The following is a 13,352-nucleotide window of genomic DNA, read 5'->3' as shown; positions in this document are numbered from 1 at the left end:
CGTTCTAACCCAAAATTAGTTTGATAAACCTAACTCAAAACTAGTTATATACTTCATATGTAATAATTAAATACTACCTCAGTAGTATTGTTAATCAACGATTTTATTGAGTACCGAGTAATGGCAATCTTGACCCAGACCAGATGACCTGACCCGGATTACCCGACCCATGACCCAAAATTGACCTAAAAATCGACCCACTAAATGACTCGAAATCCAAAATTGACCCGACCTGAAAATGAAGATTGACCCGATCCAGGCTCGACCTAAAGTTGACCTGACTCAAAATTGACTCGAACAAACCCCACATCCAAAATTAACCTGAACTGATTTGATATCCGAAATGTCCCAAACTAAAATTACTTTTTAATTGAATTAAAAATGTATACTGCTAAAAATAACTCAAATTGTTCATTTTCGACTATAGCCAAGCTTATAAACTGAATTGATAGTTCTTATTATATCAATAACAAAATATAAAATTATTGATTTGAGCTTGATCCACAAATGGAACAACCCGAACATGACCTTACTTGATTTTGACTCGACTCGAAGATGACCTGATGCATGATCCGAATTGATCCGACCCGAATGTGTTAACGACCCTAAATTGACCTGGACCCTAATGACACATTTGTATATTTAACTAAAATACCCGTCTAAAATGATCTGGGTCAACAAGTCGGGTTAGCCGGGTCGGGTATATTTGAAGTTTTGAACGCCCAATTCCCTCAACTTATAAAAACCTAACCCTACTTTTGTTCCTTCTTCTTATCTGGCCGCTCAGAGCTTCACTTCCGGTACTCTCCTTTTCTCTCCTCCCTCTCTTCAATCCTTGACCACCGCTTGTACTGACGCTTGTTATTGCAGATCGACGAAAAAGCAGAAACCTAGGAGAGTAAGAATGAGTCGAGGAGCAGCAGCAGGAGGTGCCAAGGGCAAGAAGAAGGGAGCTTCCTTCACCATCGACTGCGCTAAGCCTGTTGAAGACAAAATTATGGACATTGCTTCCCTTGAGAAGTTTCTTCAGGAGAGAATTAAGGTCGGTGGTAAGGCTGGTGCTCTCGGTGATTCCGTCACTGTTACTCGTGAGAAGAATAAGATCACTGTCAATTCCGATAGCAATTTCTCCAAGAGGTTTCATTTTTTCTTCTTTTATTTTTACTATTGATTTTAATTTTTTTTTTTAATTTATTATTATTATTATGATATTGGTGAGGTTTTAGCCTTTTAGGGTTTTATGGTTTCGTTATTGTTAAACATGTTTAGATTTATAGGTTGTTTTCTGAAATTGGTTTAACATGAAGTGTTTGTGATGCAATGTATCTTAATGTCCTGTTATTCAGCTGGTATACATATTTGAGAAGTTTTGAGCTAATATTCGAGCTAATTTTAACTTGATTTTATTTCAGGATTTATGCTATTGGTATGTTAGGAATTTTTTATCAACTTTTTGCATTTAATCTTATTAAGATAAATTGCTGAGAATATGCTGCTTTTTAAGCTTGCTGAATATATGCTGCATTTTAACTTATTAAGATTTGCTGAATATATGCAGCAGCGAGCCTGGTCATTTAATTTAGGTTCATATCGTCAGCTGTACCATTTTTATACATCTTCCTTACAATGAGTTGTGTAATTGATGCTGGTGTGTTGCTGTTTTTCTTTTCTGTCTAGTTTAGCGGTTTGAAATGGTATTTTAGTATTGAGATAAATGAACTTGAAATATGGTTGATGTATTTCCTGTGAGTGTGCAACATCTTTTTATTCGTTTTTATGTAGATCACCTGCAATGTTGTATTACCTTGAACTTCTTCTTGACCCCTGTGCTTGGTATTTTATGAGTAACGTCGCCTTGTGCGGCTGTTTTCAACTTCTTTCTAGGCCAGCTGTTTGAACTGTTTAAGTATTAAAATAAATGAACTCGTAAGAGGGTTGATGTATTTCCTGTGAGCAGCAACGTTATATTCATTTTTTCCTGCCCTGTTGTATTACCTTGAACTTCCTCTTGACCCCTGTGCTTGGTATTTTATGAGTACGGGTGCTGCTCTTTTCGCCTTCTTTCTAACCCAGCTGGTTGAAATGGTGTTTGTATTGTGATAAATGAACTTGAAAGATGGTTGTTTTTTTTATTATCTGTAACGTGTACGCATCACATTGCTTGAGTTGTTTTTGCATTCTTTTTAGGTCTGCTGTTGTAGAGTTTAGCTACACTTGAATGAACTTATTCTGTATTGTAAAAGCCTTTGTTATGAACCGTGGTAGGTGTGTGTTTTAACTTTTGAGTAATCTTGGTTTGAATTTTTTATTCTCAGGTACTTAAAGTATTTGACAAAGAAATACTTGAAGAAGCACAATGTTAGGGATTGGCTTCGTGTCATTGCTTCTAACAAGGACCGTAATGTGTACGAGTTGAGGTACTTCAACATTGCCGAAAATGAGGCTGAAGAAGAAGATTAGATCTTTAGAAACAAGTTTTGAGCTATGGTGATTTTCCTTATCTGAGATCTTATCTTTTTTGGGAGTAAAAAATGACTATGCATTTGACACCTTATCACTTTGAGATATATTTTCAACACATTTTTTGGTTTTTATTTAGAATTATCTGCATGTCTTAAGTTTTAATTTCTGGAATCTCCCATCTGCGCCATTCTCTGTAGTTGGAGTTAATCGTCTAAAGCATATGCTACTTCAGTAATGTCCCGTACGCAATGTAGCTTTGTTCCTAGAAAATTTACAGACAATATCATAAGTGTCCAATATATGCTTAATATTATGTGAAAGAGGCAAGGAAAAATTGGGTATATCCGTATATGGCAATTATGATTGACTTTCAAATAGCATATGGATGATTGTACCGGTGGAGTTTTGTAAGACATGCCTTGATGGAGCTTGGCCTCCCCCAAGGCATGGTGGACTTAATTATATGCATTGTGCAACTTGACTAGTCTTCAAATTCTTTGGAATGGAGAGCCAACTGGTAGTTTTACTACACCTGCACGAGGCATTCAACAAGGTCCCTTTCACTGTAGCTATGTGACTAGTACGGATAGGTTAGCCCATGTAATTTCAAGAGACCCGAATTCATTCTGCAAGAGCATTCCCCTATATTGCAAGCCATGAGAATTCTCTTTTCCCTGAATATGTTTGGAACATGTCTTTGTTGCTACATCATGTTTCCATTTTATATTTAACAAGGCCTTAAACTTCTCTTGGGAGAGCCGGACAGCCTTGTATTTTTTGGCTTTAATCCATTAGTAGCCCTTTTTTTTTAGTTATCAATGGTAGCCAACTAGCCATCAAATGACGGAGGACAGTGTGTTAGGAGAGTGAAGTAGAAAACTTCAGAAATGAGGTAAAAAAAAGTCTTTGACAATTATCCCTTTGTGTTACGGTGTTAACTCCTTTTTTCTTAACGGGGCCAGTGCATTATTACTACCTTCGTTTCTTATTATGTACGATCGAATGTTTTATATCTCACAAACAATATCCTTTGTTGTGTTGGGGTCCAGCCTACTTTTGAGCATAAGATTCATGAACTTGTGCTAGTTTATTTTGGGGAGAAGCCCAAAATATTGTCTCATGTGTTAAGTCCATGTTGGACTTTTATTTAGTGGCTTCCTTTGAAAGCTTCACAAGTTTTTTTTTGGTATCCTAAAGTCAACTAAAAGAAGGTGGCTGGTACAACAAGATACACAAGAAAAATCAGAAGAAAAAAAAAATTTAATAAATAAATAAATAAAGGAAAGGAGAGACAAGGGTTTCAAAGAGGGCTTCTAGTTCGGTTTTTCAGGGACAACTTCTAGAAAACTGTCCGTTGCCGAAGATTCAACTGTTGGATCGTGCTGAAATTTTGACATCTTGTTGAGGACACATAGGGCCTCTATTTGAACGGTTGGATCGTTGATTGAACCTCTGGTTCGTCCAGAATTGCCGCTGGACAGAAACCTACGTTTTTGGTGATATCACTCACTTTTTCTCTTCTTCTTGCTAATCTCTTATTGTATGATGTTCTTTGGTGGGTTGTAATTGTTGTGAACATAATTGGGTTCATTTTGCCCTCAATTTTATCATAATAAGAGAAGAAGAAAGGGTGGATTCCTCACGTCCCGTGGTTTTTTACTCTTCGCATTGAAGGAGTTTTCCATGTAAAAATTCTGTGTGTTATTTGCTTTACATTTCTGTTTTATTGTTGCCAATTTTCTTTCCATATGGTTATTTGCTTGGTGAACTACTTTATTGATTATTTGTGGTGAATTGGGATTGTTGATCTTGGTTGATAGTCTTTGAGTTGATCCTTGTGGGTGTTGTGAGTACTACTCGGGTCCTACAGTTGGTATCAGGGCGGGGTTTTATTTTTCCATGGTTATGGAGTCTACTAGTAGTAGTAGTAGTTCAATGGTTAAATTAACATCAACCAATTATTCCATTTGGCGACCGATGATGGAAGACTTGTTATATTGCAAAGACTTATATGACCCAATTGAAACAACCACAAAGACTGATGATGGTAGTATTTCTAGACCAGCAAAACTTGAAAAAATGGATGAAAAAGAATGGGTAAAGTTAAAAAGAAAGACTTTAGGGACTATTAAACAGTGGGTTGATATTAGCATTTTCAATCATGTGTCTCAGGAGTCCGACCCATATGACTTGTGGAATAAATTGGAAGGTCTTTATGAAAGAAAGACCACTTATAACAAAGCTTCATTAATCAAGAGACTTGTTAATCTGAAATTGAAAGTTGGGAAGTCAGTTTCTGAGCATCTTAGTGACTGACTTCCAGGACATCATTAACAAGTTGACTAATATGAAGATTGTTCTTGATGATGAATTGCTGACTCTATTCTTATTGAGTTCTTTGCCATATAGTTGGGAAACTTTGGTTGTGATTATAAGTAACTGTGCTGCAGATGGTGTGCTATCTTTGGATGTGATTAAAGAGAGCATGTTTAATGAAGAGATAAGAAGAAAGGAGATGGGAGTTGATAATTCACAGGTTCTTGTTGTTGAGAACAGAGGAAGAAGCAAGAATAGGGGTCCCAAAGGTTGTGGTAACTCAAAGGGGAGGTCCAAGTCTAAACATGGGAAAGAGACTAGGACATGTCATTATTGCAACAAGGCGGGCCACATCAAAAAGTTTTGCTACCGTTGGAAGAAAGAACAAGGCAAGAAGCAAGACTCACAAAAGGAGGGAGATGATAGAAATACTGCAGCAACCGCTGCTAAAGGTGATGATGAGGTCACTTTAATTTGTGCAACTGATGAGTGTCATCATGTTGATAGTTCAGACACAGAGTGTGTTGTAGGTACAAGGGCCTCATACCATTGTGTTCCCAAAAGGGAGTATTTCATGAACTACCAAGCTAGAGACTTTGGTAGTGTGAAGATGGGAAACCAGAGCTCAGCAAGCATTGTTGGGCTAGGTGATATTAATGTGAAGACAAGTGTTGGGTGCATGCTTACATTGAAGAATGTGCGCCATATTCCAGATCTACGTCTTAATTTGTTGTCTGCTAATGTTCTTGATTAGGAGAGCTTCCAGCATACTTTTGGTGATGGGAAGTGGAAACTCTCTAAGGGTTCAATGACATTTGCTCGGGGAGAGTTGTGTTGCTCTTTGTATAAGACATACTTGAATGTATGTTCTGGTGAGCTGAATGCAGTTGAAGAAAAGAATTCTCCTAACTTGTGGCATCGAAGATTGGGACATATCAGTGACACGGGACTGAAACTTTTAGTAGGTAAAACATTGATTCCTATTGATAAAACCGTTTCTCTTGACCCTTGTGATCATTGTTTGGCAGGAAAGCAACATAGAGCTTCCTTTTCTAGGAAGTCAACTAGAAAGCAAGCCAAGTTAGAGTTAGTACACTTCGATGTTTGTGGTCCCATTGAAGTTGAATTTCTTGGTGGCAATAGATATTTTGTCACTTTCATTGATGATGCTACTCGAAGAACTTAGGTGTATATGTTGAAGACAAAAAGGCAAGTGTTCGAGGTCTTCAAGAAATTTCATGCCATGGTAGAAAGAGAGACAGAAAGAAAGCTAAAGCGTCTTCGAACTGATAATGGTGGTGAGTATACTTCGAAAGAGAAGACGTAAATGAATATAAATGAGTATAATTTGATAATTGCTCACAGCATGACATTAGACATGAGAAGACGGAGCCCAGTACACCACAACACAATGGAGTTGCAGAATGGATGAACAGAACCATTGTGGAGACAGTGAGATGTATGCTTAGAATGTCTGATCTTCCTAAGACATTCTAGGCTAAAGCAGTTCAGTGTTTCGTGTATTTGATCAACTGTTCTCCATTAGTTCCTCTTGGTTTTGACATTCCTGATAGAGCATGGAAGGGGTGTGATCCTTCATATTCACACTTGAGAGTCTTTGGATGCAAGGCATACATGCATGTGCCGAAAGATCAGAGATCGAAGCTTGATTCCAAGACTAACCCATGTGTTTTTGTTGGCTATGGTGATGAAGAATATGGTTTCAGACTATATGATCCTGAAAAGAGGAAGGTTGTGAGAAGCAGAGATGTAGTATTCTTTGAGCATGAGAAGGGTGCAGATCATCTGAGTACAAGGTATACTTCTACTTCAGAATTGTCTTTTGATACTACTGATGATGTTTCTTCTCCTACACCTCCTGTAAATCAGCTAGCAGATGAGAATGTTGAGGAGAATCATGAAGATGTTGGTGAGGTACAACCTAATGGTGATGTACCAGTTCATGATGATAATGGTGTGTTTAATGATGATGATGTTGAACTTGATGAGTATTCATCAGATGAGGAAGAAGTAAATGAAGAAAAGGTTCATGAGCAGGGGGAGCAGCCTATCCCTCAAGTTGAGGATACACAGGTTCGAAGGTGAACTAGAGAGCGTAAACCTTCAACAAAGTGTAAGGAGGGTGATCCCATCGTAAGGGGGTCCTTCCTTAGATGCCCATTGGTCCTTTAGAAGCCTAGGACTTTATACTTGTTAGGGTGTAGTAGGATTTGAATTCTTGACTGTTTGGGAGACTTTGAATTAGAAATGATACTCTCGTCACGCTTTTTTGTAAGAAATAAGTAGAAGTCGCTAATAAGTTTTAGGAAAAATCATAAACCTCGTTCATGTCTTTCTTTCATGTGGAGTTCATGGAATAATTAGCACAAATCATAAGTTTACCCATGCACAAATTGGTCTACATAAACCAGAAATGAGTTCGGGAGCGAGGGTACTAAGATAACGTTCCCTTTAGAGGGGAATCGCTATCTTAGCCCTAGTGCGACCTGTACTAGCTCTTCCTTTTTCACAATTTCATTACCAAACAATATATGCAACGTGATACCAAAAAACTAAGTTAGTTGATTTTATTTACAAGCATTAATCACGTAGGAATTACATTGCAAAAGTCATTACTCTCTGTTTAATCAATATTCGTGAAAAGAACAAAATAAACAATATTCTCCTTGTCTTAAGTGGTAAAACAACAATTAATTATCAAATTCTATTCTTGATTAACAAAAGAATACTATGTGAATTAATTAATTAAAAGTTTGTTTAAAGTGATCAAACAACACTATTTATTCAATTAAGGTTATTTAAACAATAAAGGAAAAGTGATTTATCTAAGTGCTCAGGAAACTAACCGTTCTTCTTTTATGTTAAATCTCCGTTTAATGTGTTTATGGACTTTCTTTCTTCTTCTACCTCCAAGGACTTCAATGGATTCAATTAGGGTTGGAAAGTATTTGGGAAGAGAGAAGAAAAGGAGTATGATAGTAAGAGAAGTTGATAGATTAGGGTTTTGAGAATATTAGGGTTTTAATTCTCAATTTTCGGTCCTCGTAATGCTGAACGAAGACCCCTATTTATAGGCATAGGGATCTAGGTTTAGGGTTTTAGAGCCGCGCCTTCAGGTGGCGCTCACAACTCTCTGAGTCGCGCTGGGTGCCGCACGCATCTCAATGAGTCGCGCGCAACTGATTTAGTTACGCTAGTTTGCGGTTTGCCTTATACGAAAGCGCGTTTTTAAAACTTCCATAATTTTTGATTGCGGAGTCGGATTAATGCGTGTGAGATATCATTGGAAAGCTCTGAATGTCTACTTTCCAATTCCATTAGAATTATGTTCAAATATGTTATGGATCAAAGGTTATGTTCGTTGGAGTGCAAGGGTGTCAGTTTTGGGCCCGGTTTAGCGTTTTGATCATAACTTCTTCGCTTTGGCTCGAAATTTGGCTTATAAAATACCGTTGGAAAGCTCTTTGAAAGGATCCACCTGTATAGGAATTGCATGGGGATTTGATAGTTGGTTCATCTGTTTGGCTCGGTTTTTCAACAATGTAGGTTTCATTGGATCCAATCATTGCATTTGACGCATTTGAGTCTGTTATTAATCAAGTTTAAACATGTATGAACACGTTTTAGGCCTAATTAGTAATAGGACAAGGCTCTAAGATAACTTGGTCTCAAATATGGGTTTTAACTTACTTCATAATGCTTTTCGTAGTCCATACACACTTCAACTTTGATCTAACATGAAGAACGGATTTTTGTAACACCATCGCACTTCCTTTCGGGACAAGAGGCAAAAAGTAGGTGTCTACACAAAGTATCCAAGCTCATAGTTTATTCTACTCACCGAGGATGGAGAGTCATAAAACTATCAAGAAGTGTTGTCTCTTGAAGAGAAAGATCTGTGGCTCGATGCAATGAAGGAAGAAATGGAGTCCTTACAGAAGAATGAAACTTATGAGTTGGTGATGCCTCCCAAGGGCAAGAAAGTCTTGAAAAACAGGTGGGTTTTTAAGAACAAGAAAGATGGTGAGAAGATAGTGAAGCGCAAAACCAGATTAGTGGTAAAGGGATGCAACCAGAAAAGGGTATTGACTTTGATGAGATCTTCTCCCCTGTTGTCAAAATGACATCTTTTAGAACTGTGCTGAGATTAGCTGCAAGTCTTGATCTTGAGTTGGAGCAGCTTGATGTTAAAAATGCTTTTTTACATGGTGACTTGCATGAAGAAATCTACATGGAGAAACCTGAAGGATTTGAAGAGAAAGGGCAAGAAAAGCTTGTTCGCAAGTTGAAAATAGTATTTGTGGGCTTAAACAGGCACCAAGGCAATGGTATAGGAAATTCGATTCGTTTAGGACAAGCAATGGCTATAAACGAACTTCAGCCGATCCTTGTGTGTATTTCAGAAAGTTCCCTGATGGAAACTTCATCATTCTTCTTTTATATGTAGATGATATGCTGATAGTTGGACAAGATGTAGGTATGATTCAACGTTTGAAGAATGATTTGTCCAAGTCATTTGACATGAAAGACTTGGATCCTGCAAAGCAAATCTTAGGCATGAAGATTGCTCGTAACAGGAAGGCTAGTAAGTTGTGGCTTTCACAAGAAAATTATATTGAACGGGTGCTTGAAAGGTTCAATATGAAGCATGCCAAGCCTGTTAGTACACCACTAGCAACACATTTCAAGCTAAGCAAGAAGGCTTGTCCTACAACAGAGAAGGAGAAAGAAAGTATGTCTTCCATTCCTTACTCTTCTGCAGTTGGTTCTTTGATGTATGCTATGGTGTGTACTAGGCCAGATATTGCACATTCTGTCGGATTAGTGAGCAGATACTTATCCAATCCGGGTAAAGCTCATTGGGAAGCAGTGAAGTGGATCTTCAGATACTTGTGTGGTACCTCCAAACTTTGCTTGTGCTATGGAGTTGGTAAACCTATTCTCGAAGGCTAAACAGATGCGGACATGGCAGGTGATCTTGATAATAGAAAATCTACCTCAGGTTATGTGTTTACACTTTCAGGGGAGCCATCTCATGGAAATCCAAGCTAAAATAATATGTAGCATTGTCAACAACTGAGGTAGAGTATATGGCAGCCGTGGAAGTAAGCAAAGAAATGCTATGGCTTAAGAGGTTCCTTCGAGAGTTGGGTTTGAAGCAAGGTGAGTATGTTGTATTTTGTGATAATCAAAGTGCTATGGACTTGAGCAAGAATGCTATGTATCATGTTCCTACCAAGCACATAGATGTTAGATATCATTGGTTGCGAGATGTGATCGAGGAGAAGCAATTGAAACAGAAGAAAGTCCACACCGACAAAAATGGTTCATATATGTTAACAAAGATAGTTCCTGGAAGCAAGGTTGAGCTTTGTAGTAAGCTTGCCGGGATGAGGTTCAAGTGATCATGGAAGTGACCATATCTTCCCCGTGATGGGCTGGAGGGGGAGATTTGTTGGGGTCTATCCCACTTTTGAGCATACTTGTGCTAGTTTATTTTGGGAGAAGCCCAAAATATTGTCTCATGTGTTAAGTCCATGTTGGACTGTAATAAACATGCATTCATATTCACATTCACACACCATGATCATATCAAGGGATCTCCAATGCTCATCCCTATCTACTTAGAGCTAGACTTGGGGGCTTGATCCTTACATCATTAGCTTACCTAGCCTAAGAGTCACCATCATTTGACTCTTCTTTAAATAATATCTTTCCATACACTTAGCCCTTGCGGCCTAACTTTAGTGTCACTTTCACAAGATACATGACCAAATATACTTCCCTTAGGAACCCTTTGTCATGAAATTTTAACACAACGCTGAAGCATGCCTTGTCATATCACTCATCACTCATCATTGCATCACAAAGTACGAAGTGCTTAGCCTCCGTGCCTAAGTTACCCAAATACTTTCATCATGGAGTCAACAATTGAGATAGCCTATGATGAATTAATCCTTGCACAACATTTGACTAAGCTCATTCTATATGCATCTTCAAATAACTTCACTTCGATTCTTTTTCGTGTCTTTCTTTTTCGGGAGAAAGTCGGTACTCTCCACAAAAATGACGGAAATTTTTGGTTTTTTTTTTGCATTTTTGAGTCGCACGATCACAATACAATGCACACACGGGTCATGAGTCACACGTGTCATTTCACTTTGAGTCGATTCATCCTCGAGTCAATCACAGCGAGTCAAGTTTATTCCTTGAGTCGTGTCAAGTCAATGAGTCAAGCAACACTAAGCCTTAGGTCAACCCTAAAATAATTAAAGAAAGATTAGCAAAGTCCTATAGTCAAATATAAATACAGGTGCAATCCCAGCGGCAGCAAGAGCAGAATAGGGAAGACCCTACTTCAGCGCCAGACGACAACATTTAGTGTCTGGCAATAGATTTCAGTGCCTAGCACTAGATCCCAGCGTCTGGCGACAGAGCCAAATCGCGGCGCCAGAGGCATTGCAGCGGCGACAGAGCTCAACCGCTCAGAGCAGTTATTTCAACCTCATTAAGCAATTTCGGATTCCTTGGTACGCCAGTTAGCCCCTATAAGCAATTTGACATGATTAATTAGTCGGCTTGATTACAATCGCAATAAGTGATCGACCAGACAAAAGATCGTCTCACTTAGCTTAAAACGCCTAAACATTGGCTCATCGCAAGACACCGACATACTGGCTCATAAACAGGAGAGACACCAACATACTGGTTCATAAACAGCAGAGGCACCAATATAATGGTTCACAAGCATCAAAAGCGCCGACGTACTGGCATAGTGGAAGAAAAGTTCAAGCGAGCTTGAAAGATCGACAAGCGTTGGTCTTCAGAATTTTCTTCGGAATATTATCACAACAAACATTCATATCATCAAAGCTCTTTTGTTCAGAGACGCGTGGACATATCATCAAGCTCTTTTGTTCAAAGACGCGTGGACATTTCTTTCAAGCTCTTTTGTTGAGAGACGCATGGACATTTCTTTCAAGCTCTTTTGTTCAGAGACGCGTGGACATGTATTTCAAGCTCTCCTTCTCAGAGACGCGTGGGCATCCTATTAAAGCTCTTTTGTTCAGAGACGAGTGAACAATCCTAAAAAGAAGCTCTTTTGTTCAGAGACGCATGGACATTTCTTCCAAAAAGCTCTATTGTTCAAAAACGAGTGAACATCAAAACAACAAGATGACGTTCCCTAGATTGTGGAAGGTTGTCACAAACAACAGCAAACAGCAACAAATCGGTTACTTTTAGAGACGTGTGCTCGACGATGCAAGATACGCGTTTCTTAGCTCTTTTATCTGTTTAACTAATGCTAGTTTGCAGGTATCGGCGTTACAAGAGTGATTTAGGATCGCAGAACGTTCTGAATCATTCTCCGTCCCTATCGCTACTTTGACTTTCGTTTTCGAAACTTGCATTTCTCCAAACTCAGTCAAAGTGGGGGCTTATGTAAACACCCAAATGTGTCTCCCCAAAACCAAACTCAGTGATGAGTTCCCTTTCATGTCATTTGATTATCGAACAAAGCAAAAGTGTGAAAATTCTAGTGACGAGGATGTTTTTAATTAAAATATCTCTTCTTTCTGTTTTTGAAAATATTTCTTTTCTTATCCTATTTTTGAAAAACATGCATTCCAGTTTAGTTTGGTCCATGATATGGATCCAATAATTGTTTAGTTGGATGGGGCTTGAAAAGACCTTTCCAACGATATATTATAAGCCTAATTCCGATGAATAATGAGGAAGTTATGGCCAAAATACTAAATTGGGCTCGAACCGGATCTTACCTACGCCCCAATGATCATGTGGAGGGTCCAAAGGTCTTATCCTATTCCTAAACTAATTAGGGTTAATTATAAGCTTCTATAATTTTTTAAAAGATCTTAATTATCCTTTTTGAAAAGATAAGATTAAAGAATTTGAGTTAAATAAAAACTTTCCTTTTTTAAAACTTTCCTTTTCTTAAATCCTAATTCTATTCGAATTTAAAGATGTTCAAATACAGTTAGATATTATTTTCGTGCCTCATAATCTTTATCCAAATTTTATATGGTTGGATTAAATCCGAGCTATAACGAAAAAGATATGAATGGAATATGAAACTTTATCCAAAACTGACATCGTTACTACTATTTCGGCCATATCTTTTTATCTACAAAATATTTTAATCTGATTCTAATTGGTTTGGAAAGTAGACTTCAAGAGATTTCCCATGACATATTATATGCCTTATTTGGACTTCTGGATCAAAAGATATGATAAAAACAAAAACGCGTGAAACTATTTTCCAATGCCTGACGCCAGTTATTAGCGACTGGCGCTAACCTTTAGCGCCTGGCGCTAATGACCAGCGTTTGGCGCTAATCGAGTTTTATTCTCGTTGAAACTCTGATTCATTTTTTTATCCATCCGACTGATTTTCTCTATAAATAGTCTCTTAAAATTCTGTTTTCAATAATCAATTCTCTAATTCTCTCTCTCACCAATTCTCATCAAGAATCTCTTGATAACTCTTACTCTCTCTCTTATTTTAAACCAACCTTTTTACATACAAAATT

General features: G+C 38.0%; 1 protein-coding gene across 1 annotated transcript; it reads left to right on the top strand.

Annotated features, from left to right (window-relative positions):
* Positions 1-683: 683 nt before the first annotated feature.
* Positions 684-2,783, top strand: LOC110713149 (60S ribosomal protein L22-3). Its single transcript, XM_021891623.1, has 3 exons — positions 684-800; positions 871-1,137; positions 2,316-2,783. Exons 2-3 carry the CDS (start codon positions 905-907, stop codon positions 2,458-2,460), a joined length of 378 nt encoding a protein of 125 aa, XP_021747315.1. The 5' UTR covers positions 684-800; positions 871-904; the 3' UTR covers positions 2,461-2,783.
* The last annotated feature ends 10,569 nt before the right edge of the window (positions 2,784-13,352 follow it).

Source organism: Chenopodium quinoa, unplaced genomic scaffold (assembly GCF_001683475.1).
Source record: "Chenopodium quinoa cultivar QQ74 unplaced genomic scaffold, ASM168347v1, whole genome shotgun sequence".
NCBI lineage: Eukaryota > Viridiplantae > Streptophyta > Magnoliopsida > Caryophyllales > Amaranthaceae > Chenopodium > Chenopodium quinoa.
The sequence above is the reverse complement of the archived record's forward strand: the minus strand, read 5'-3'. Positions and strand labels throughout refer to the sequence as shown.